A 25,814-nucleotide genomic window follows, 5' to 3' on the forward strand; every position below is an offset into this window, starting at 1 on the left:
AATGCAGGAGAGGAATTAGCATCACACATTGGTTTTTAAATAAGAATTATGAAATAAGGATCACAATAGTGAGGCTGTTCCCCAATGTATTTAGAAAGGTAAATTAGCGACCGATACTGTGCGGCAATAACATGGAATTAATTGAAATGATGTTGATTTGTTTTGTAAATTTGAACTGTATCTTATGAATTATCAGAAACTTATGAATTCATTGGAACTCTTTGAAACTTTCAGTATTTCGTTGGTTAAAAAGTTAATGAACTCTTTTGAATTGCAAGAACTAAGAGTATCCATGACGCAATATGATTTTGAGCAAACCCCGAACTAACTTGAACATTATGATAAATGTATTATGTGGAAACAAATTTTGACAAGGGACTTTGGCCGATCCACGGCTTAATGAAACAAGAGAGGTGTACATTGTTACAGTAATCTGGCAATGCCGATATACGGCTGTATAACTTTGTTCCGTATGTGCACAGAATAAGATAAGGAAAATTCTATTGGAGAGCAATAGAATTGGAGGATGAAACTACCAAAATGGCGCTGCTACTATCGGTACCAATACTAGATACCAGATAGGCTGTTATCGTAATAACAATCTATGAAAGTGAGATGTCTGATATACTGACTCTAGCATCGCCATATCTTGGTAGCGATTTTTGGTTTATGATTCATGATTAATCAGAGCCGATTCACGGCAATACTGTTCACTTAGTGAAGGTCACAATTAATATAATTAATTAATGTAATTGTGAAGTGAAGACAATAATTTGAACTTCAACGCATTTAACAAAAAACAGTTAAAGTGTTTTATACGGATTGAGTGAGCACAATGTAACCTAGATATGAATACTCAACCAATATGGTGCTTGAATTGAGTCCCTTGTTTGTTTTCATTGCAAAAGTTACGTGGATGAAGGCGTGGCCAAGATGGCGGCTTAGGTGGACGTGTTCTTCGGAGGCTCCCCGTCCCCGACCTCCAAGCCCTACCTAATTTGCTGACCATCCTGCCACCGGACCGAGGGATCGGTGGCCGGAATTTGGGGGAGCACACGAGCGGTGGCTGAAGCAGAGTGTTGACCTCTGGAGTGGAGAGCTGACCGGAGAGGTGGGAGAGTCGGCTGGCAAGGCTGCGCTGAGACGGGAAAGCGGCAACTCGACTCCCACCTTGGAGAGGGGCCCGGGGGATCCGCGACAACGCTACCGGACCGGGGGAGGCCGCCGGGACTGGCCAAGACATCCGTGGTGGTGCGTGCGAGGTGAGGGCCGGATCTGCCCAGGGGTCCAAGCGGGAGGCCCGTGAAAGGCGGCGCCGGGTGGCCCGGCAAGACTCGACAGGAAAGGCCCCGGCTGCGTCCTGGCCGTCGGAGGAAGGGGAACACCGATCAGTGAGCAACACCCGACCCCCGCCCTGAAGAGAAGCCCTGGTGGACTGAGAGGCCACTGCCGCACCGAGAGGGGTCGCCGAAGCTGCCCGGGACGATTACAGGGGACTGAGGTAGACGGGGGCCGAATCTGCCCTGAGGCTTCAGGAGAGCGGCCTGTGGACGGAGACGCCGGGTGGCCCGGCAAGAGACACCAGGAGAGGCCCCGGCTGCTGCCTGGATGACAGGGGAAGGAAGGCCCCCGAACAGAGAGAGCAAGTAAGGACAGCGCCGGCTGACTGAAGGCGCTTCTGTCCCGGGCTGAGAGCGGGCCAGGGCTTGCAGCGGTCGGGTGGCCGGGTGAGGACACACGGAGGCTCCGGCCTGGGTGGAGGAGGGGCCGGGAAGATTGGCGTGAGGAGGGACTTGAGGTCCAGACGGAGGCCTAGCAGGAGCAGACGACCCGGCCTGACCACCGAGCACACCAAGAGCATCGGCCCCTAGGAGCTCACTGCCTTCGGGCAGAGAGGGCATTTACGGGCTGGCAAGGGAAAACGGTGGCCCCGGGAGCAGGTGTCTGGGTACCAGTGCTTACGCTGCGACGCTCTTAACCGCTACACAATGGGGCTTTGGGGCTGGAGGCCGGGGAGAGCAGGCCCTGGGAGGACGCGAGAGGTCGGGGGGCAAGTTCGGGCCCCCAGCAGTGAATGCAGCCCATGCCTGGAACAGAGGTCAACTATCCCAGGGGACCCCCCCCGGAGGAGCCACTGGTCAATGATCCGGAGCTAGAGGCGGCGAGCGCTTGGTCGACACACTGCGAGGCGTGGTCCCCGATCCTTGGGACAGATCGTGTACCTGAAGCCGTGGCGTGACTAGTAGCGCCAGGGGACCGCGAGGTATACCACCGGATCGGGGGACTAGGGGCAGTACGCCACTGCGGGCACACCACGTGATTTGGTCGCTCTGTGCTCCTGACCCTGGAGCTGGCCCGAGGGGACGGTCCGGGTCTTCAACAAGCAGGTGCTGAAGCCAGGTGGTGGAGGGGCCGACAAGGGGAGAGACGATGGCTGCCACCAATCGCAAGGGGAATCGTACCATCACGGACTTGCTGTCGAAGGGGAACTCCAAAGCCGGAAAAAGTCCGGACAAACCGGCTCAAGGACCCCCTCCCTAAGGGGACGGACCGCGAAGGAGGGGAAGCCCCGGCGACCAAGGCCTTCATGGAGGCACTCTTCACCTCCCTTAAAGAGGACATTCAGTCCCTCCGACAGGACATGGCGGGGGAGTATAAAGAGCTTCGCCGAGATGTGGATGAGCTAGGGGAGCGAGTGGCGGCAAACGAGCTCTCGGGACAAGCCAGGAGCGAAGAAGTGGAATTCCTAAGACAGGAAATTGTGCGGCTTAATGAGCAGCAGACAGACCTCCAGTCCCACACGGAAGACCTCGAAAATCATTCCAGGCGGAACAACATTCAGGTTCGAAATGTGCCCTCCTCTGCAGAAGGGGGTGATGTTGCAAGCTATCTACAAGGAATATTCCGGACAGTACTTGATGAAAGAGATGACTTTGAGATCCGCATTGATAGAGCTCATCGAGTGGGTCCGACCCACAGGTCCCAGGGTCCTCCCCCCAACATTCTGGCCTTTCTACCCGATTACCCTCTAAAGGAACGCATCCTGAAGGCGGCGCGTCTCAAACAGCCCATTCAGTATCAAGGCCAAGCTCTGGAACTTTTCCAAGATCTTTCGGCGATCACGTTACAAAAGCGGAGATCCTTCAAACCAGCAACCACGTTTCTCCGCAACTAGGGGGTCCCGTACTCTTGGGGACACCCCTTTCGACTGATCTTCCGATGGAACGGAGCCCTCCACCAGCTGCGCTCCCTGAGAGACACTTGCTCATTACTGGGAATTCCATACGAGGAGCACCGAATAGGAGACAAAGAAAACTGAGGTTCTTCGGGGACCCCACCCAAATCCTCTCAAGCGACAAGCGATGGCTGGCAGAAGGTTCGACGCGGCCGGCCTTTGAAGAAACCCCTCAAGCCTGATCTAAAGACAATGGAACAGGAAAAGGCAGCAGCAATCCAGGAGGTTTCCAAGGACACTGGAGCAGGCTCCTGAGAACTGAAGGGGAGGTCGTACACAGATAAGTATGGCACTGGGGAGGGGGAACGGGGCGGGAGGTCTCGAGCCGTCGAGCCGCCACTGCCACTTACCCCCTGCAAGTACTCTTTGACTGCAGGTCCGAACTGGTGTTACTGGATCCTGAGTCACGGTCGAGAACTCAATTTCATGTTGGGGAATGATGTTACATTATCCTGTTGAGGGGTGTTAAGGGGGGGGGGGTTAAGTGGTGTTGATATGGTGCAACGGCACACCGGGGGTCCACTTCTGGCTGTGGCTTGGGAGGTTGGGGGGGAGCTACGACAGGGGAGCATTGACGGAGTGGAGGGGGGAACGATCTTGGCAACGGAACGGGGGGGGGGGGGTCTGCATTCTGGGCTGGGTAAGATGGAGGAAGGAATGCCCCAAGCCGGGAGGGCGGGGCATAGGTTGGCTACTATAGCGGAGGTGACAGGTTTGACTTAACATGCCTATTACGATCGGAACCTGGAATGTTAAGGGACTTAACTCCCCGCAGAAGCGCCAGAAAGTTTGGAGATATGTGATAGATCAGCACTTAGATATTGTAGCACTGCAGGAAACACATCTCTTGAAGGCTGAAGACCACCGACTTAAACATAATATATATAAAGCCTCTGCATCCACTAAGCAGAAAGGAGTAGCGCTGCTCTTCAGTTCGGCCGCTCAGTTCCAGCCTATGTGCACTCAGGGCGACAAAGAGGGGAGATGGCTGATGGTTAAGGGTCGTCTGAAGGGCAAAGTGTGCACTTTTGTGTCAGTTTATGCCCCCAATACTGGCCAAAAGAATTTCTTACTTACACTACTGGGTAAAGTGACGGACTTTGCAGAGGGTCCTGTTTTCCTCTTGGGAAATTTCAACTTGGTCTGGCACCCTACTCTGGATAGTACACACACTAGAAGATCGGACTTGGGCACTTTCCCGGACACTATCCAGACGCTCATTGAGGACATGGGGCTTCTGGACACCTGGCGGTTCGCGCATCCACTCACCCGTGACTATTCTTTCTATTCACATGTACATCAGACCTACTCGCGACTAGATTACATCTTCTTTAGTCAGTCCTTGCAGGGCAACTTAAAGGACGCAAAGATTCTCCCCATCTCCGTATCCGACCATGGGATGTACACCATTTGTCTAACCTGGCTGGGTAGCGCCCCGAAACCTGCACGTTGGTACTTCCCAGAAGCATTAACTAGAGACAGGGAATCGTGTGCGCAGTTGAGGGAGGCTATTAGGGAGTTCTTCTCCTTTAACGACCCAGAGGAGACCTCAGAATACAATACCTGGGACACGTTCAAAGCGGTTTTGAGGGGTAAATGCATTGCACTCAACTCAGCTCTGAACAGACAGCGCGCAAAAGAAAGGGAAAGCTTGGAGCAGGAGCGGACGGCTGCCGAGCGGACCCACAAGCAGACACCTACCAGGCAGACACTACGCACACTCACGGCGCTTAGAGGCAAATTGCGGGCCATATATAACAATAGGGCGGAGTTCACCCTACTCAAGCTGCGCAGTCTATCTTACACCCAGGGTAACAAGGTAGGGAAGCACCTGGCTAGACTGCTGAAGGATAAAAGAGAGAGAGAATATATAGGGGGACTACGAGATAGTACGGGGACTCTACTCCACAGAGACGAAGATAAGGCGGGCCTCTTCGGGACGTTCTATGAATCCCTATACACGGCAGATACTCCCGACACTGAACATCAGCACGCTTTTCTGAGGGACTTACCCGTCCCACAGGTCTCCCTGGAGTGGAACGAGGCCCTCACGGCTCCCATTACCCTAGAGGAAGTCCAATTAGCTATCAAATCGCTCAAGGCCCACAAGGCGCCTGGAACAGATGGGTACACTGCAGTCTTTTATAAGATCTTTGCGTCCGAGGTCGGGCTCCACCTGGTCCGTCTTTTCAACCGAATGGCCACGGACGGCATCTCCGCGGCCTCCATGGCCGAGGCGGTGATCTCAGTGATCCCCAAGCCGGGTAAGGACCCCACCCACTGTGCCTCCTACAGGCCCATTGCCCTCCTAAACGGAGATGCAAAGCTATACTCCTCCATACTGGCCAAGAGACTGTATGACCTTATGCCACTTATCATCCACCCCGATCAGTCCGGTTTCATCCAGGGTCGGCAAACGCACGATAACACCAGGCGCATAGTCCATTTAATAGAGAAGGCCAACAAATTTAAAATTCCTGCAGTGTTAGTCGGCCTTGACGCCGAAAAAGCGTTCGACCGCGTAGATTGGAGTTTCCTGTGGTCCACGCTAACGAGGTTTGGTTTTTCTCCCCAATTTATTACAATGCTTCAGGCCAACTATCGACACCCACGCTCTAAAGTCTCAGTCAATGGGGTGCAGTCAGCCTCCTTTAGCCACTCAAGAGGGACTAGGCAGGGTTGCCCCCTGTCCCCCCTACTCTTTGCCCTTAGCATAGAACCCCTAGCTATAGCGGTAAGGGAACATCAAGGGATAGAAGGCCTCCCGTTCTCCGGAGAAGCTCACAAAATCTCACTTTTCGCGGATGATGTCCTCCTCTCACTATGTAATCCGCTGGGTTCCCTCCCATATTTGCAAGACGTGCTTACCTCCTTTGAAAAAGCGGCAGGCTTCAGGGTCAACCTGGACAAGTCCTACATTCTTAACCTAACCCTTTCACAGGCGGAAGCCTCACAACTCAGAGCGCTCACGCCTCTGGACTGGGCGCCCTCTTCCATACAATACCTAGGGGTCCAGCTGACACCCAAGGTTGAGCAATTATATGCAGCCAATTTTCCCGTAATCCTCACCCGCATCCAAAAAGAACTGGTACGATGGAAGCCGCTTTTTCTCTCTTGGCTGGGTCGCATTCATGCTATTAAAATGACCCTCCTACCCAAACTGCTCTATTTATTCCAGGCTCTCCCAATAGAATTGGAGGAGGATTTCTTTAAACGTCTAAAATCAATGATCCTGCGGTTTGTGTGGCAGGGTGGACGGGCGCGCTTCTCCTTTTACATGCTACGACGTCCATAAAGGGAAGGGGGCGCTGGTCTCCCCGATCTTCGCCTATACTATAAAGCGGCCCAGCTGCGCATCCTAGTTGAGTGGGCACAAATGGAATCGGAGAAACACTGGCTCCACATGGACCGCAGCGTAACAGGCAGGACAATCTGGGATTTGATCTGGCGCGACAGAAAGGACAGACCCCGCAATGCGTACATCAGCACTCCGACACGCACCACTCTCAAAATGTGGGACTCTGTGGCGGGGAGGGAGGGCTGGACGTTCTTCCCGTCACCACTCACTCCAATCCACTTCACTTCTTCCTTTCCTCCAGCGCTCCGGGAGGGGCCGTTTGACGCCTGGAGGACGGGTGGATGTCTCGCACTTACGCACCTGTTCCACAACTATGACCCACTTACATTTGAAAATTGCAAAAGGGACTATGGGGTGGGGGATCAGGAGCGCTATCACCACACGCAGCTGCTTCACTGGGCTTTGGGTCCACAGACTAGAGATGGTACCACCAGACCTCTTACCGGGTTCGAACTGTTCCTCCTCAAGGCTAAATCCATGAAGGGAGCTATCTCGGCGCTGTATAAGCTCCTGCTCTCCACGGAGACCTCCCTGCGGCCGCGCTATATGTCTTGGTGGGAGGGGATGGCTCAACGGGACCTTGGGGAGGAGGAGTGGACCCACCTGTGGGCTGACATCTTCCGGTTCAACCGATCCACAGCGCTGAGAGAGGCACATTTGAAAGTGATGGCGGACTGGTACCTATACCCATCTAAACTTGCGAAGATCTTTCCAGGCACATCAGATAGGTGTTGGAGGGGGTGTGGCCTTTTGGGGGACTTCTAGCATATATGGTGGGATTGCCCCTCCATTAGGCCGTTCTGGGAGGAGATCCTGGCTCAGATAAGATCCATCTTAGAATACCCGGTCCCGACTACGATGGCAGAAGCTCTGCTTGGCATTAGGGATCCCCTGCTAGAGCACCAAACCAGGGCCGATAAAAGACTTATGTGGCTATGTCTGGGAGCTGCCAAATTGACAGTGGCGAATGCATGGAAGAAAAGAGAGGCGCCAGCGATGTCACTGTGGCACTCCCGCCTATGGCAACTGGTCAGCTTAGAGCGTATGTCTGACATATCCCGGGAAGACTTTAAGAACTTGGAGTACTGCTGGGGACCGCTGGTCTCATTCCTATCGAAAGGCCTACCATCTGCGGTGTGCCCCTCTACTCTCAGGGCCATGTATCTGTTCCAGATTTAATAGCCTTGTCGATTGACACATTACTGTAAGGCAACTCCACCACTGGGGGGGGGGGGGGGGGGGGGAGGGGGGGGAGGGGGAGTTTGGGGGGAGAGGGGTGGGGAGGGAAAGTTGAGGGACCTGAGTTGGTTACTGTTTGATTCGAGGTAAAAATTACACTTTCAGGTTTCATTGAGCACTAGGGAATCCATACTAGCGGAACGCGCTCGCTGGCAACTGGTTGGGCTTGAGAGCTGGGAGAGCACATTGTATTTAAGGACTCTTGTGATGCACCACTGCTCTTGTTGACTAGCCCTTCTGGGTCTAACTGGGACTCAATCCTGTCCGCCCAAGCACAGAACATTACGAACTTAAGGTGGACAGACCAGAGGGGATTCAGGGTCGTGGGCAGTATCGACCCATCCGCTTGCCTATGTTGTACATGATGAGCTCATTATTTTAACAGGGCCCCTGCGTGGGCTGGTTGGCGGATTGTGCCTTGAATCTTTAGCTGTGGACAACAATAAAATCTGTTTGACAAAAAAGTTACGTGGATGCAAGTGATAAAACATGGCGTCCCCTCACAATGTTTGTAACATTGAGGAAGGCGGAGCGCCGAAACGCGTCTGTTGCGTGCGAACCAAATAAAATCTAATTTGGAGAATTACCCCCGGAGTGCGTGGTTTCTATCGAAGCGGAGGTGGAAACCTTGAGCGATATAGATATATATATATATATATATATATATATCCAAAACGAAATTCCACACGGTGAAGAAAGGAATGTCCAGGCCAGCTTTGCAGTTTAAAGAGCTTTAATGTTCAGCTCCTACCCAACGCGTTTCGAGGTAAAACCTCTTGATCACGAGCTCAGTTCAGAGCGCAAAACTAACTTTGGAGAGATATATATATATATATATATATATATATATATACATATGATCCGAACAGAAGACGAGACGCATGAAAAGATCGGCTGCGCATCCCGCACGAGGGGGAATGAACTGCTACTGAAAGAACGAGACTGGTTCTACATTGAAATTGATCATAGAGTAACTAAACACAGAGGCATGTTGTAGCTATTCGTAGTAAAACATACAGAAGGCACAACTAAACAGATATGGGATATAGTGGAGAGAGGCGAATAATCAACCATTGGAATGGATGATGATGCAAAGGGAAAGATATTAGAATTGGAGACTAGAATCTACACATAAAATACAGAATCTATCCGTGATAAAATTCGACACAGAATCCAAAAGCCCTGAAGAAGCGAGAGTGTGCGCAAAACACGTGTTGGCTGTATTGCTATATATATATATATCACACAAAGAGAAAGAAAATAAAGAATGTTTAATTTGTTCTGCTGATAAATATTCAGTATTTGTGTGGATATAAATACACTTACCTCAAAAAACTTTCATTTTCGTTGTAAAAGAATGCGTGGTAAAGGCATAGTCATTGAAAAAGTTTGCATGGGAAAGGTATGGATGGTTAGGGGGGCATGCATTGTAAAGCCTGCATGGTAAAGGTATGTGTGGTTCAGGCCGTGTTGTAAAGGCTATTTCCCACCCAAGATTGCTTCCGGGCCATCCATGTGCCAAGATCAAACTTGTGGACAATATGTCATTGGAACACTTCTTGTAGAGTGTCAGAGCAATAAACAGTCCAAATAAATGTTCTCAATTGAGATTGAAACACAGCTACAACATCACAAATGTTGACGCTATGACAATTGATCTGCATATATATATATTACTTATTTATAAAGATAAGGGAACATACATATGGTAAAGATACAGATGTTTTAGTAAAATATGCGCTCAGTCAATTTTCCTCTACTTAGTTACTTCATGTCCCTGCCTCCTCACAAACCTTTACAAAGGAATGGTTAAATTGATATAAACTACATCCCACTACGCCTTAAAGTGTACATCACTGTCAGCAATAATACTTACAATCGATATGCATGAACAGCTGTCGCAAATAACACAGATGAGGTTCCTGTAGCTGCTGGTTTTTGTGCCTTCTGGCTTGCTTTAAAGAGAAGAAGAAAAAACAGCAAAAATCAAAGCACTAGCATGATAAGGGAGTAAGGTATTTCTCAAGCAATGATCAAGCAAGAGCCCAAATTTGAGAAGCTGGGCTGGAGGGCACAAGTTAGTGACTAAATTTTGTGTAGCAATTCAGAATGAAACGTACAGTTCAAACATACAATTAGTAGGCATGGACTGCTCCTTTTACTTGCACAGGTTTGACGCTATTTGCCTGCGGAAAGATTAGGGAGGTACTGACAAATCTAACAGAAGGAGCTAATAAAAGAAACAACATATGGCCTGTGGCTGGCCATCTACAGCATCAAAGGAGGTGGGTTGAAGAGTAATAGTTTATTTTTAGCCAAGAAGTTGTATAGTGGTAAATGTAAAGCAGTCAGCATTTACTATCTCCTGGTTTTGAAAATACAATTTATTGTATTAGAGATTACGCTTGATGGAAAGGAGAACGTAGTTTACAAATAGACTTCCCGTCCGACACCAACAACGTAAATATTCAAAATGGGCCTATCATTTTTACACATTTAATCCTTGTTGGGTCTCGCCTACCGACAGCTTTAGCAGCCTGGGGGACACAAACATGGTTCACCCCCGTCACTGCTCTTATGCATGCCTTCACCAGGCTACTTTTCAGCAAAAGGAGGCAATCACCATGAACGTTTGCTAATTGGCAGTAGTGTTTTGATAACTAGAGAGAGGCCACAAATAGTAGTGGAAACATTATAACAATAACATGTATAGCTATTATAATTTTTTTAAAATCTTTCAACATTTGGAATGAAATACAAACAGCATTCATCAGTTACTACAAACAGAGACAATTTGTCAATTGTTACAATGATACATGAATAGCATACTGACAATGCAAGGATCTCTGGTAAGTACTTCTTTCCGCACCTTAAATCCTCAATTCACCCCTATCCCTGACCTAGGAGGGTGGCCCAACAAACTCTCCCTTAACTTACTCTACCCTCCAAATATAAGGTTAACTTTAAACTACTCTTACATCTTACTCATTTCACAACTTCGTGTGCAGATTCCAAATCAACTAATAATGAGAAATCGAGAAGGCGCTTCAGGCAGCTTCGACACAAACAGACATGCTAAGCAGCGGATATAGGTCTCTTGACCTGGGGATGTCTTGAGAGTGATTTGGCTGGAGAATGTGAGTGGAGTAGCTGGAGTTGTTCTCAGCAACATATCACTGCAAGGTACAAACCTGGAGAATGCCACTGCCTTTCTATTATGGAGAGTGCCTGGACACCAGATAGAAGTGGTGTTCCATACTGAGTATAGCAAAGAGCGATGCGTGATGTCATCTATCTGGAAAGGTGACTTTGGTAGCTGCACAGGCCTGACCTTGGCTTCTAATAATCCTAAAACGCTGGTTTACGATGCTGTGAAGTGTTTCTTCACACCAGGAGGCATGAGGACATGGAACGAATGTTGGAAGAATGATCATCCCAGTCAGATAGAATTCCAACAATACCTCTGGAGCACAGGTGGGATGAATCCTCATGACCTCCATGTTTGGGAAGAGTATAAATATATCCAAAGGACATGTAGGTCACTTATTTTTCAAGGCAAAGTTATAGCCACCAAGAAAAAAGTACTCTATGAAAAAGCTTCAGATTACATGCAGCCAACTGCTTAAGGGGTTTAAAATTAGCCAGGCAAGGACTACACTACGAATCCAAATGTCCAAAGGCATGCCAAACAATAATGCGGCGGTCTGTTGTAATCCTCACTGACCTTGGAGAAGGACTGCCAAGACCTATTCTGATAGGCCACAAAAGACTAGTTAAGCAAGGTGACATGAAACATACATATCCACATATTCTCAGAGCATGTGAGCTAGTTGATGTTGTTTAATAGGACCAAACGCCAGAATCCTAGTCATTGCTTTGAGGCCAAGCTCTGGAGAACTTCCCTACAGCTGCCAGTGCATACATGTTCTCTGCACAGAGGATTAGGTTCCCAAAGCACAGCCCCTCAAGATGAATGGGCTAAGGATGGACAAAGGCAGGCAAGGATTCAGTAATCTCCCGCCTTCCAAACATAGGTCACTAATCTGGGATGTGGTCCTTCTGAAGCAGGTCAAAAGCAGATTTGAAGAGGACACATAGAAGTGCCTACAACGACCAGAAACTCTGTGTTTATCTTCTGCAGTACTATCTATATCACAGAATGCAGAGGAAAATCATATTTAAAAGCAGAATCCAAACCACCATTATCCATTTCACTATGGAGAAAGGACCACTGCCAACCACGAAACACAGATGATATTTGCTGTTCACTGTATCACAGAATTCAGAGGGAAAGCATATATGAACGCAGCATCCAGTCCACCTTTATCCATTTCACTATGGATAAGGGCCCACTGCCCATCAAGAAACTCACAGATGACATTTGCTGTTCATGTTGCTGGATGACCCCTTCCCCCCTCCCTCCCCCCCCAGACCTTGATGATAGGTATGAGAACTTCCCAGTTGTGTGCGGAGTATACACACCTGCTGAAGCTGTCCCTTCTGGCATGGTCAAAGCCCACTGCCACAGGTCTAGTGCCAGCCAGAACTCTGGAGCCAGTCGCCCACTAGCTTCATTAATTAGAGGAGGGCCGTAATACTGGGCCCGTGGATTAAGACCACAGTGTGTTTCACCACTGGAAGGAATACTTCAAATGCTTTAAAATTCTTGATTAGACCAACATGTTTATTTGTCCCACAGGGTATTGCTGGAGTTTCCTGCAGGGAGCACTCCAACCTCTGTGAGTCAGTTGTGACCACATGTTCTAGATAGGGCAGGTGAATGGAACATCCCACCAAATGGTTGGGAGTATGTCGACTATGTCAATGTTGGGAACAAGAATGAAAGGTAAGGGATGTGCTTAAACTGGTCGCTCAGTGGGAGAGATCAGATGGAGCTGCACAATGCATGCGTTGCTTGGCACAGGGGTGCCCCCCAAGCAGGAGGACTGCAGTCCCTAAAGACTATGGAACTACCAGACAGTCACAATTAGTAAGTGGTCTGGAGGTGTCTAAGGAGAATGAATACAAGTGCTCTATATGGAGCGGACCCCATAAATATTTTAAGGCAGCAGCTCCTACAAGAACTTAAACACCATAAAGTTTTTAAAGCAGCAGCTCTTCCATGTCCCATATACTTCCTAGCACAAAGAGTTCTTTGGTCCTTTTAAGGAGACCCTAAACCTAATCTCCTTAGTAAGAACACACATGAGATATTTGGGCCCACACCATAAATAAGTTCTGGTCAAGTGCTCTTGAGAACATCTGTAAAATCAGTGCCCTAAGCACCCCTCTTACAATTAAGCACCTATCAACCACATCTAATAATTAGCTGTTACAGGTCAAACCACACTCTTGACTTGATTGTGTGTGCAACGCCGATGGATAACACTCTACAAGAAATCGCTGTAGACCCCACCCACCTACCAACCTGTTCTCAGGACACCCCCGCGCCGCACTGCCACCAGCTGCTGCGTGCGTTCCCCGCCTGCCGCTGCCCTCAGCCTCGCTGAGCCCGCACCCCGCCGCTTGCGCGGTCTCCCACGTTTCCTGCTGCTTTTGTGCTTTTCTGTTGTATTGATGTTCTTTTGGTGTTTACTTTGCCCTTATTTCAGTATTGTGAGGCCTCCTGTGCTAAATTCGCTGTTTCTGTCCCCTGTGCACACCCGCCCCGCTCCCCGCTTCCCACCGCCGTGAGAGCGGCCACGCCCCCTTTTCCTTCTGTGCCCTCCCCGCTACCGCCTCCCAGCTGCTCCACCCTCCCTCCCACTTGGCCATAAATGGCGACCGCGCGGCGCAGGTGAGTGTGACCTGTTCTCAGGACACCCCCACGCCGCACAGCCACTAGCTGCTGCGTGCGTTCCCCGCCTGCCGCTGCCCTCAGCCTCGCTGAGCCCGCACCCCGCCGCTTGCGTGGTCTCCCACGTTTCCTGACGCTTTTGTGCTTTTCTGTTGTATTGATGTCCTTTGGTGTTTACTTTGCCCTTATTTCAGTATTGCGAGACCCCCTGTGCTAAATTCGCTGTTTCTGCCCCCTGTGCACACCCGCCCCGCTCCCCGCCACCGTGAGAGCGGCTACGCCCCCTTTTCCTTCTGTGCCCTCCCCGCTCCCGCCTCCCAGCTGCTCCTCCCTCCCACTTCGCCATAAATGGCGACCGCGAACACGCACAGCGTTGACGCGCAGCAGGCGCGCCGATTGTGCGCCGAAGGCGCGCCAAAGGTAAGCCAGTCTGCGCCTGGACCGCGCCCAGCGCCCGAACCCCTGGCCCCCGAAGACACCAGCCCACCCGTCGGACCTACGACGCCACCGAACTCAACGCACTCAACACCGGCCGGATCCATGGATGCTACCGAGCCACCCCGAGACGGACCCACGGACCATTCAGCTGCCACGCCTGCAAATTCTCCTGCATCCGGACCGGCACTACACCCGCACCCACCAAGCCGAGAACCAGCAGCAACCACCTGAAGTGCATCCTGCTCAACACCCGCTCCGTCCACAGACACGCCGTGGAGCTCTGGAACCTCCTCGACACAACATCCCCAGACGTCGCCTTCCTCACGGAAACCTGGATGAACGCCTCCTCAGCGCCCGACATCGCCATCGCAGACGGTTACAAGATCACCCGGAGGGACCGCGGCAACCAGACCGGAGGAGGCATCGCCATCATCCACAGGAACACCATCCTCATCACGACGAACGCCGACGACACCCTCACAGCCGCCGAACACCTGCACGTCCAGATCCACACCGACCCCAAGACCACCCTCAGAGGCCCCCTCATCTACAGACCCCCGGGACAACGCACACAATTCGGAGAAGACATCGCCGTCTTCATCAGCCCGCAAGCCCTCCCCTCCGCTGACTACATTCTCCCCTCCTTTGCCTGCCTATATCTGAACCAACCCACTGGGGAACCCCCTTCTATTTTGTTGTTACATCCTCCTCGGGGACCTCAACTTCCACCTGGAGAACAACAACGACCGCAACATCGCCACCCTGCTGGACAACCTCGCCACCCTCGGTCTCAAGCAGCTGGTGACCACCCCCACCCACTACGCCGGACACACACTCGACCCCGTCTTCTCCTCCAGCAAGGACATCACCTTCAGCCACGCCACCGGACTCCACTGGACGGACCACAGCTGCGTCCACTTCAGCTACAGAAAGAACACGATCCACCACCACCAGCAACAGGTTGCTCGCAGAAGCTGGAACAAGATCACAGCCAACCAGCTCGCCGCATCCCTGAGCAAGGACCCCCCCGCCAGCTCAGCAAACCCCAGCCAGGCCGCCATCAACCTCACGAAGTGGATCAGCAACTGCGCAGACGACCTCGCCCCACTGAGGACCCCGCCCAGCAGACCCGGCAGTAAGAAAGCACCATGGTTCACCGACGAACTCAAGAGCTCCAAGAAGAACTGCCGAGCCCTCGAGAGAGCCTGGCGCAGAGACCCAACACCAGACAACATGACCACCCTCAAGCTTGCCACTCGAAAACACCACCAACTGATCCACACCACCAAGAAAACCGCATTCAAGGAACGACTGGAAAACAACGCCCACAACAGCAAGGAACTCTTCAACATCGTCAAAGAGCTCTCCAACCCCAGCGCCGGAAACAACGACATCATCCCATCACAAGACTTCTGCAACTCCCTCGCCTCCTACTTCCACAACAAGATCGCGGACATACACAACAGCTTCAGCACACAACCAACGCACCCCACGACAGCACCTGCACCCCCCACCACCACCCTCCGCGCCTGGACCCCGATCAACACCGAGGAAACCCTACGCACGATGAACACCATCCACTCCGGATCTCCAACCGACCCCTGCCCTCACCACGTCTATAACGAGGCCGACTCCGTCATCGCGCCCCACCTGCGGGACATCATCAACACCTCCTTCGACACCGCTACCTTCCCGGAGAGCTGGAAGCATGCCGAACTCAGCGCTCTACTGAAGAAACCATCAGCGGACCCAACCGAACTCAAAAACTACCGCCCCATCTCGCTCCTCCCGTTTCTGGCCAAAGTCATCGAGAAGACCGTCAACAAACAGCTGCCCGCCTTTCTCGAGACAAATGGATCCCTCGACAGCTCGCAGTCTGGCTTCCGGGCCAACCACAGCACCGAGACCGCCCTCATCGCAGCCACTGATGACATCCGAGCCCTGCTCGACAACGGGGAAACAGCGGCCCTCATCCTCCTGGACCTCTCCGCGGCATTCGACACTGTCTGCCACCGCACCCTAGTGCAGCGCCTCAGCAACGTCGGAATCCAGGAGAAAGCACTAGAATGGATCATCTCCTTCCTCGCCGGAAGGACACAGAGAGTCCGCCTCCCCCGTTCAGATCAGAAGCCACCGAAGTCATCTGCGGCGTTCCACAAGGCTCCTCGCTCAGCCCCACCCTCTTCAATGTCTACATGAGCCCCCTTGTGGCCATCGCACGCCAACACAACCTCAACATCATCTCTTACGCCGACGACACCCAGCTGATCCTCTCCCTCACCAACGACCCCGCCAGAACCAACCTACACGAAGGGATGAAAGACGTAGCAGAGTGGATGATGAACAGCCGCCTGAAACTGAACTCAGACAAGACTGAAGACCTCATCCTGGGATCGTCTCCCTCCGCATGGGACAACTCCTGGTGGCCCCCCGCCCTGGGCAGCGCACCCAAACCAACAGACCACGCACGCAACCTGGGCTTCATCCTGGACTCCTCCCTCTCCATGACCAGACAAGTCAACGCCGTCTCCTCATCGTGCTTCAACATCCTGCGCATGCTACGCAAGAACTTCCAGTGGATCCCCACCGAGACCAGGAAGACGGTCACCCAGGCCCTCGTCACCAGCCGACTGGACTACGGCAACTCCCTCTACGCCGGAACCACTGCCAAACTCCAGAAGAGACTCCAGTGGATCACCTGAGAGACCTACACTGGCTCCCGGTCAACAAGAGGATCACGTTCCGACTTCTCACACACGCACACAAAGCCCTACACAACCAAGGCCCAAGATACCTCAACAACCGCCTCAACTTCTACACTCCCACACGCCAGCTTCGATCGACCAACCAGGCCCTCGCCGTCGTTCCCTGCATCCGCAGAGCCACCACAGGAGGAAGGTCCTTCCGTGGAACTCCCTCCACATCCACCTCCGCCTGACCCAAGACCACCTCGCCTTCAGGAAGCAGCTCAAGACCTCGCTGTTCGAGCAGTAGCGGACCCCCCCTTCCCAAGCGCCTTGAGACCCTCCGGGTGAGTAGCGCGCTATATAAATGCCTTGATTGATTGATTGACCAACAATAGTAGAACTTCCTTTGTCTCACAGACATCTCAAACAGGCTGATGGCAACAAAATAGATGATACCTGAATTGTAGTTACCTCCCTTACAACAGTCTACCAACCTCAAGACCAATGAACAATAACATTGTTAAAAAACTGCCATCTCATCTTCCTCAACATGACTAATCACACTATAGCCAATTCAGATGAATAGATATTGCTCCTTTTGTAGTTTATGCCAAGCTTTCTAATGAACATGGTAAAGTCACCAATAGTCTATTGTAGGAGGTGGACCTGCACACCTGATTTCTCCAGTTAATCAAAGTTGTCTCAAATTATTCAAATTTCGCGTGCACACCAGTTGTAAGGGGGCGTGCCCTGCTCCCTAAAACGTAACAAGTAAGTATGAGCCCAAGGAAAACCCTGAGCTACTGGTGGCACTGCTGTGAGGCAAACAGCCTTCTATTAATGTAAACACGTATTTATCATTGCTTGTGCTAGTATTCTATATTTATTTTGTATATCATAGAATATTCTTCAGGGCAACAGAAACGATAAATAATTCAAACAATAACCATGATGGTATGTATCAATCATGCATTCGCAATTTAACGAAAGACAATTGTTAGAAATCACAATTTCAATTTGACATTTCTTGCTTTAATGAAATTAGCCACCAAAGTTCATAACATGATCTCAACAGTCCCAATGCATTTCGGGTTTAAACTAAACCCTTCGTCAGGGGATATATAAGTAAAAGGAAAACGTTAGTGCATTGCAGGCGGTGGCTTTCAATGATGTAGATTATTCAGGACCTACAAAAACAGCAACAAAAGGTCTGTTTTACATGTATCTCAAAAATTACATTTTTATATTCACGTGATTACATGCTTGTATTCAAGAAACTGAGGAGTGCCGCCAGGTAAAAAGAAAGAAACAAAAAGAAAGAGGAAAACAACTTGTATTTAAATGGTAAATAAGCATAAAAAGAAACAAAGCTCTCTAGAAAACAAGAAGGTTAATATACCCAGTCCAACCACCAGGGATGACAGGATAAGAATGGAAGTACAAGTGATTATGGTGCATAAGATCCTGAAGCTATGGGGATGTATGCTTACTAGGCAATGTATTCAGTACAATGCGTCCCAGTGCGCTACCTAGAGCACGAGGCAAATCTTCAAAGTGAAAGCTTAGTTGTCTGGACGAAGGGTTTAGTTTAAACCCGAAATGCATTGGGACTGTCGAGATCATGTCATGAACTTTGGTGGCTAATTTCATTGAAGCAAGAAATGTCAAATTGAAATTGTGATTTCTAACAATTGTCTTTCGTTAAATTGCGAATGCATGATTGATACATACCATCATGGTTATTGTTTGAATTATTTATTGTTTCTGTTGCCCTGAAGAATATTCTATGATATACAAAATAAATATAGAATACTAGCACAAGCAATGATAAATACGTGTTTACATTAATAAAAGGCTGTTTGCCTCACAGCAGTGCCACCAGTAGCTCAGGGTTTTCCTTGGGCTCATACTTACTTAAAAGTCACCAATAGAACATTTGTGCTTCTCTTTCTCCTCCTCATCTATATTTTACACACCTTATAGACTAAGAGCTTTCCTATCTCACTGCAGAACTGGAACTAACTCTTCTTGCCACAGGGCAGTGTGAAGACTAATACAGTTCATAATGGAATGGGAAAGGGCCACACACTTTCACTCCCAGGACTTACCAGTAGATGGTTGGCCTTTCTTGGGCTGCTTTGGTGCTGTGTATTGGAAAGACTCATTCCCCTGGTTGGATACCGCCTGATCCAGGCCAAACAAAGATGCTAATTTAGCCCTGAAAAGAGAAAGTGAACCCATAAGCATGATAACATTTGGCATTCTACAACTACCACAGAAAGAGCAATCTCAACATCACTTTTCAGAAATGTCAAGCCTTTTAAATTCCCAGTCTTCTTGACAAAACGCCCATGACCCCCTAAGGAGACCTTACTTGTAATCCTAGTTCTCTATAATGACCCTATTCATTGAAGTTATTAAACATTTAATTGTCTCTCTAGTGCGCCAATTACAATAATTTCTCGAAAGATTTTCCTTTTTAAAAAAAGATTACTATATGGGTCATCAGATGCCTGATTTCACTTGATAAAGGTTTTGTAGCTAAGAGAGCAGGGATGTGTGAGGAATTTTGTATGTATGTGTTATCAGTGCCTGAAACAACTAGATGCTGTAGGAAGCATTCACTCACGATACAAGCAAACATGAAGAGGAGTTATTTTTTCGCTTCTATTTTGTTATTGATATCAAGACATCAAAAGGCTCTCACATGGGTATCAATTTGATACAGAAGAAAAGTCTAAACTATCACCCTTCTTTGGCTAATTATCTTTACCTTGAGCAACAAAGAAGCAGAAAAAGGAAGAGATCTTTTGACAGTTTCCTCTTATAGTATATTTAATTTCTTCCTCGAGGAATAGTGCAGCAGAATTCCAGATCCCGGTCGCTGACCAGTGGGTTAGTAATTAAGTTAGGGAAATAAACAACCACCACCTTTCCCAATCAAAAAGAAGCAGACTATCAGCTTAGTAAAATTTACCATTCGATTTGCCATTTTTACCCAACATTTTTTGCACAGTTTACTTGGACAAAAATAAACATTTTTCCTCTGAAACTGGCCCTTAATCTGGTAGGAAAGATTGAGATCTGGGATCAAAGATCCAGTAGTTCCCTTCATAAGCTCCAACATTCCTTTCCCATGGTCATATTTTCTTTTTTGTGCATAGATCTGGGAAGTAAAGCATCCACTCATCAGGGGGGCGTGGCTTGGACGGCAGTGGTAATGGCTGCCTGATCCAGTCGCTCTGAGTATGGAAGAGTAATTTGAAAGCAATTCTGGAGTCATAAAGAGTGTATGTCGTTGGGAGCACCGGATTTCGCCTCGTAAAGGTATGCGGCGCAAGAGGTGACTGACAGAACCGGTTTCTACGACCCAGATTGGCCATAATTACAAGTTGAGTTGAAGTTGGCGTGATATGCCGATTCGGACTCCACAAAATGGCAGCGCCTGGGATGATTGAATACGGAAGGAAAAATAAACAAAAATTAAGCTGAGCGGCTAAGATCTCTCGCCTCGCAGCAATCCCTGCTTATGAAGGTGGCGGACCACAATTATTGGTGCATTCCCTGCTGGATCGAAGGGTTTGTTCGACTTGATGAGCCGGCTGTAGACGTCTTGCCTGACCATGTAATGGCACCTCTTTGACCTGCTCAACCCGCATTTTTCATTATTATTTTGTCGCCGCAAACACAAAGCGGACCCACCATAGTGCAGTGCCAGCCGGACTGCGCACATGCTGTTGCCCTCACCTCTGCCGGATATAATCTGTGCGAGCCACAAAGTTCAGAGTTAAGTGATGCCTGAAATCAAAATGGCGGAGAAATTCCTGTGATCGGGAGAGAAGAAGAGTGCGCCTGAGCATTTGCAGTGATCCCCTGCCTTCGATCTACCATGCTGCATGTCTTCCTTATAGAAGCAAGTTGTAATTTTGGAGATAGGGTAGCTCGCCTATTTAATAGCGCACAGGAGGTACTTGCGACCTTTGTTTATTTGTGCTATCTATGTGCATAGGGGCGAATTGAAGTAGTTGGCTTGCTGGTGTTTTACCAACTTGTGCAGCGATCTAGGGCTTGGCTTCTTATGAGGCAGATGACACGCTCAACTTCTCCCATTGCCAAGACCTGTATTGCCTGCATTGCCTGCACTGCCACTTAACCCATATCAGGTCGGCCAGCTCATTGTTGAATATTATTAAGTCAACTGTCACTGCTACCCAAACTGCCTCTAAATTACTATCAAGGGATACCAGATCTGCCAATAACTCCAATAACACCAATCCGGCGGGAGTTCGGACCCATCCTCTAAGGTTGCCCAACAACGCCCTTAAATCGGGAGGGTCAGCCACGAAAGTCCTCAACAATTTTCATGGTCCCTGGCTCCGGTGCAAGATGGCTGACAAGGAATCTAGAGCGCTTTTCAAAAAATCAAAAGCTGAATCGGCGATCTCGGACTCTCCGATCAAAGCCAAATCGGATATAAACAGCACAATGGACATGATCTTAAAGAAATTGGCTGATGTACATGACCTGGCAAAGTCTACTAAATAAAGTACTGATTCCATGCAGCTGGAACTCCCCGCCATCCGGGCAGACAGGAGCACAATCAACTCAAAAATCACGGACGCAGAGCAAAGGATGAGCGAAATTGAAGATGTAGCCTCCCAGGTCATTAAAGAAATAAAGTACCTCTGAGATACCACAAGTGAGCTTAAAAGACATATAGTGGAGTTGGAAGACCGTAATAGAAGGGGCAACATACATATTTTGGTAATTCCGGAGGGCTCAGAGGATTCTGCAGAGTTCTGCGTGGCTTTTCTGGTATCCCGGATACACATGATCACTGGCATAAAATTTCATCATGCATTGGAAATGGACAGGGCGCATTCGATTTCAACATTCAACTCCTCAAATAGGAAATGGGCCAGACCTATAATATGCAAACCATTGTGCTACCAACATACAGAGGCCATTCTCAGCTTTGCTAGGAAGAACCACCATGTTTCTTGGGAAGGCCATCAAATAAACTTCACACAGGATTATTAAAAACCGACGGTGGATACAGGAAAGAGGTTCCTTGTACTAAGAGACAAACTACTGGGCCTGCAAAGGAAAATTGGATGTTTTTGTCCCTCAAAGTTCAGGATCTTTGAAAATGGCAAGCCACACTTCTTCAAAAACCCCAAAGAGCTCGGAAAAACATTTGGAAGAATCCCCAGTACAAGAAATTGAACTTTCTGCAGGAGCCTCAAACAAGCAGAAGTCTTGATATCCTTTGGTTTAATGCAATGTGTCACTCTACTCTCTTATATGTGTAAATGTAAATGCTTTACACATGTTCTTTGCTTATGGTAATAGCTTCACACCATTCTCATGGGTGTAAATGTGAATGTTATACACATGCCCTGCCTTTACTTTACATAGGCAGGTTGCGGCTTGTCCTATCTTAGTTAATTTCCCAGCTGGGCACAAGTGGTTGAGTGCAAGGAGTGTGTTGTTCATCACTCCTTTGAGTGTTTCTGCATCTTAGGTAGCTGGTTTCTAAGCATCACTCCACAAGCTGCTGTTGCAGTAATCATACACAAATGTTTGTTTCAATAGTTCAGGGTAATTATGGAATTCAGATATTTTAGATTTTGTTATATTTGGGTCACAAGTTATATATATTAACAGCTATTACTGATGTCCACTGAATAGAAGTCACAATTACTATGGTTACACAGATAATGGATCAGCGCTATATCAATTGAGTTACTTCAGATTAGGTTAGATCCAGGTTCATATCCTCCTGGCTGCCAGTTGACGGACCTGCCGTCGCAGCTCCTACATCAGAAGTTCTCAGGTAGGGAAGGAGGGAGAAAATGGGGGTAAAACTATTTTTGGTTGTTTTCTTTATGTTGTACGTTTTCTTCATCTTTTTTCTTGGTTACATCGAAATGTCAAGTATACTCTACTCCGGATACAATGTCAGAGACAAGGCCTTTGTGGTCTGCAATGAGAGACGTCTATACCAGTTGACCTTCCTTATGACAATAAATACATCATTGTGGGTTTCACGAGAGGTGTTTTACACCTACTTTATAGGTATGTTTATTTCCATAGCCACCATTAGATCAGTCAATGCCTCAAATTAAAAATATTGCAGAAGACCTTAATATAGTCTCGTTAAATGTGAAGGGGCTTAACCATCCAATTAAGCGTAGGAAAATCTTCGACTACCATGCCAAAACCAAGGGTGATATACTCCTTCAGGAAATAAAACAATCAGAGGAGGATGTTGGTTTTATTAAACACAACTGGATCTCCCATATTTCCTGATCACCAGCTGATCACAAGAGAAAATGAGTTTCTACTCTTATAGCCAGAAAATCCAATATCGCTACTGTCTCACATACACAGGATGATGAAGGGAAAGTGTTAGTCACACACAGGAAAAAAGGGGACGACTCAATTCATGTTCTCAATATTTATAGCCCTAAATCAGATGAGTCCAACTTCTGGGAAAATATCTCAGATACTATAGGAAGCTTTCCCCAAGAGGATCTCATCATAGTAGGCGGGTACTTCAACTTACCTCTAGACCCCCTAATTGACCGCCAATCCAAATGTAGATATCAACCAACCCGATCCCATGAGGTTCTCCATAAAATTTGCTCCAAGTACAATCTTAAGGACTCATGGCGCCTTCAGCACCCAGACACGCGGGATTATACATTTTACTCTGCCCCTCACGAATCTTACACTAGGATTGACTATATCTTAATATCAGGCTCCTTCACACATCTCATAGACCAAACGGATATTGCTCCTAAACTAGTGTCAGACCACTCTTGCATAAACACCTAATTAGCAGGTACTCATTCCACACTTCCTCCTAAAAGGTGGCGATTTATTGATGAGGTTCTCTCAGATCCAGCAGACAAGTAAAGGATTGAGAATGCTATCCATAAATACATTACGCATAATGATCTCCCAAATACAGACCCTTACACTTTGTGGGATATGCTAAAAGCAACCATCAGGGGGTAATCCTTACTATTAAAGCTAAAATCAACAAAAAACTGAATTCGGAACTAGATGCATTTGAAAAAGACATTAAACTCCTGGAAATCTCACATGCCAAAACGTTAGATAGCAATGAGATCTTTGACTAGCTAGTCAAGAAAAAATATGAATACAATAAAATTGTAAGTAAGCGGGTGGGAGTGTGGATCAACAAATTTAAGGCCCTCAAACTTTGGAAAGGCAACAGAGCGGGTAAATTATTAGCCTCTTATCTTAAACATAAGCAGAGACAGTTTACTATCTCTTCAATAAAAGACTCCAATAATAACATCCAAACTAAACAAAGAGAGATCCTGCACGCCTTTAAATCCTTCTAGGAGGACCTATATAAAAGCAAACAATCAGTTCAATCGGAAGAGTGTGCCAATTATTTAAATTCACTAAACCCATCAAGCTTATCTGAAACAGAAACTTGCTAACTCAATCAAATCCCTGAAAAGTAGACGGTTTCTCAGCTTCCTTTTATAAGGCATTCGGAGGGTCTTTACATCCAACCATGTTAAAAGTTTTCAGTACCATAGTCAGAGAGGGTCGTACATCCAATTAGATGAAAGAAGCCAATATTATCGTCATACTAAAGGAAGGGAAGGACCCCTTATTACTTAAAAATTACAGGCCAATCTCACTGATCAATGTGGACTGTAAAATCTATGCTAAAAATTCTAGCCCTTAGACTGAATGGGGTCCTTCCAAAGTAAATTAGTAATTCACAAGTTGGATTCCTCAAAAACCGAATGACTAATGACAACGCTCGCTTATTATGTCACATACTTGAGCAAGCAAATAGGAAGTCTGAGTCATCTATAGCCATCACCCTGGACGCTGAAAAAGCGTTTGACAGAGTTTCATGGGGATTCTTGAGAAATGCATGTTGTCTTTTAATCTAGGTAACTCGTACATCAACATGGCTACGGCTATGTATTCATCACCTACCGCCTGTATAGCGATTAATGGAACTCTTGGATGTCTTTACACTTGAGCAGGGAACTAGGTAGGGTTGTCCTCTTCCTCCTTCTCTCTTTCTCCTAGCCCTTCAGCCATTAATTCAGGATATTAAGTGTAGCAACGAAATAAGAGGAGCAAGTTTTAAGTACTCTAAGATGAAACTGGCCGCCTATGCGGATGATATTCTCATTATAACGGCTGATCCAAGCTCTTCTATTAAGGCACTGATGCAATCCATAGAAGTTTATTGCTCTCACTCGGGTTATAAGTTAAACAGAGATAAATCCGAAGTTAAGCCCTTGAACATTCACTGCACCAGAGAGATACTGAAAGACTCTGGCCTTGCATGGCAGCCCGCATTTATCAAATATCTAGGGAAAGAATTCAGCAGCACTATCTTAGAGTCTCTTCAACAGAATGAATCCATTACCCTGGAAAAAATTAAGGATATCCTAGACGCGTGGTCCCCAAGTTTTATCATGTGGTGGGGCAGAACCGAAACCATCAAGATGATGATCACGCCTTTAGTGAATTACCTAATCACAATGCTCCCTTTCTCATTGATGGAGGATTTCCACTGTAAGTTGGACATCCTCATATCCAAATTTCTATGGCAAGGGAAAAAGGCCAGAATTAGTCTGAAAAAAACTCAGATTAGACAAATCCCTTGGGGAAGGGGGAAGGGGGGAGGGAGAGGGGGGGTCGGGGGGGGGGGTCAACCTAGCAGACTTTAAACTCTACCAAATAGCATTCTTAGCAAAACAAGGTTCATGCTGGCTTGTACCACCAGCGGAGTATACACCCGTCTGGTTAGAAATGGAACATTTTTTACTTAATAAGCTTGCCCCAGCAGCCCTTCTTACTTCCAACTTCTCGAACGTCAACTGCTCAAAATCCATATTTAAGCACACAAAATATGCCCTAGTGAAATTAGACAAAAGATTTGACATCAGCATAAAACGCTCTAATCTTGAGTCACTATGGGACAACCATAATATTTTATATAAAAAGGAGTACCCTACATAATGAGTCCTGGATTGTTAGAGGTATCTTCTT

General features: G+C 48.0%; 1 protein-coding gene across 1 annotated transcript in view; it reads right to left on the reverse strand.

Annotated features, from left to right (window-relative positions):
* FKBP15 (FKBP prolyl isomerase family member 15) overlaps nucleotides 1-25,814 on the reverse strand; it is a 384,455-nt gene that overhangs the window by 292,703 nt on the left and 65,938 nt on the right. The window contains exons 2-3 of the mRNA XM_086921201.1: nucleotides 18,863-18,972; nucleotides 9,709-9,787 (exon numbers count right to left, since the gene is read on the reverse strand). Coding sequence (XP_086777327.1) covers nucleotides 9,709-9,787; nucleotides 18,863-18,972 — 189 coding nt within the window. The remainder of the gene's footprint in view (nucleotides 1-9,708; nucleotides 9,788-18,862; nucleotides 18,973-25,814) is intronic.

Source organism: Lissotriton vulgaris, chromosome 5 (assembly GCF_964263255.1).
Source record: "Lissotriton vulgaris chromosome 5, aLisVul1.2, whole genome shotgun sequence".
Taxonomy (NCBI): domain Eukaryota; kingdom Metazoa; phylum Chordata; class Amphibia; order Caudata; family Salamandridae; genus Lissotriton; species Lissotriton vulgaris.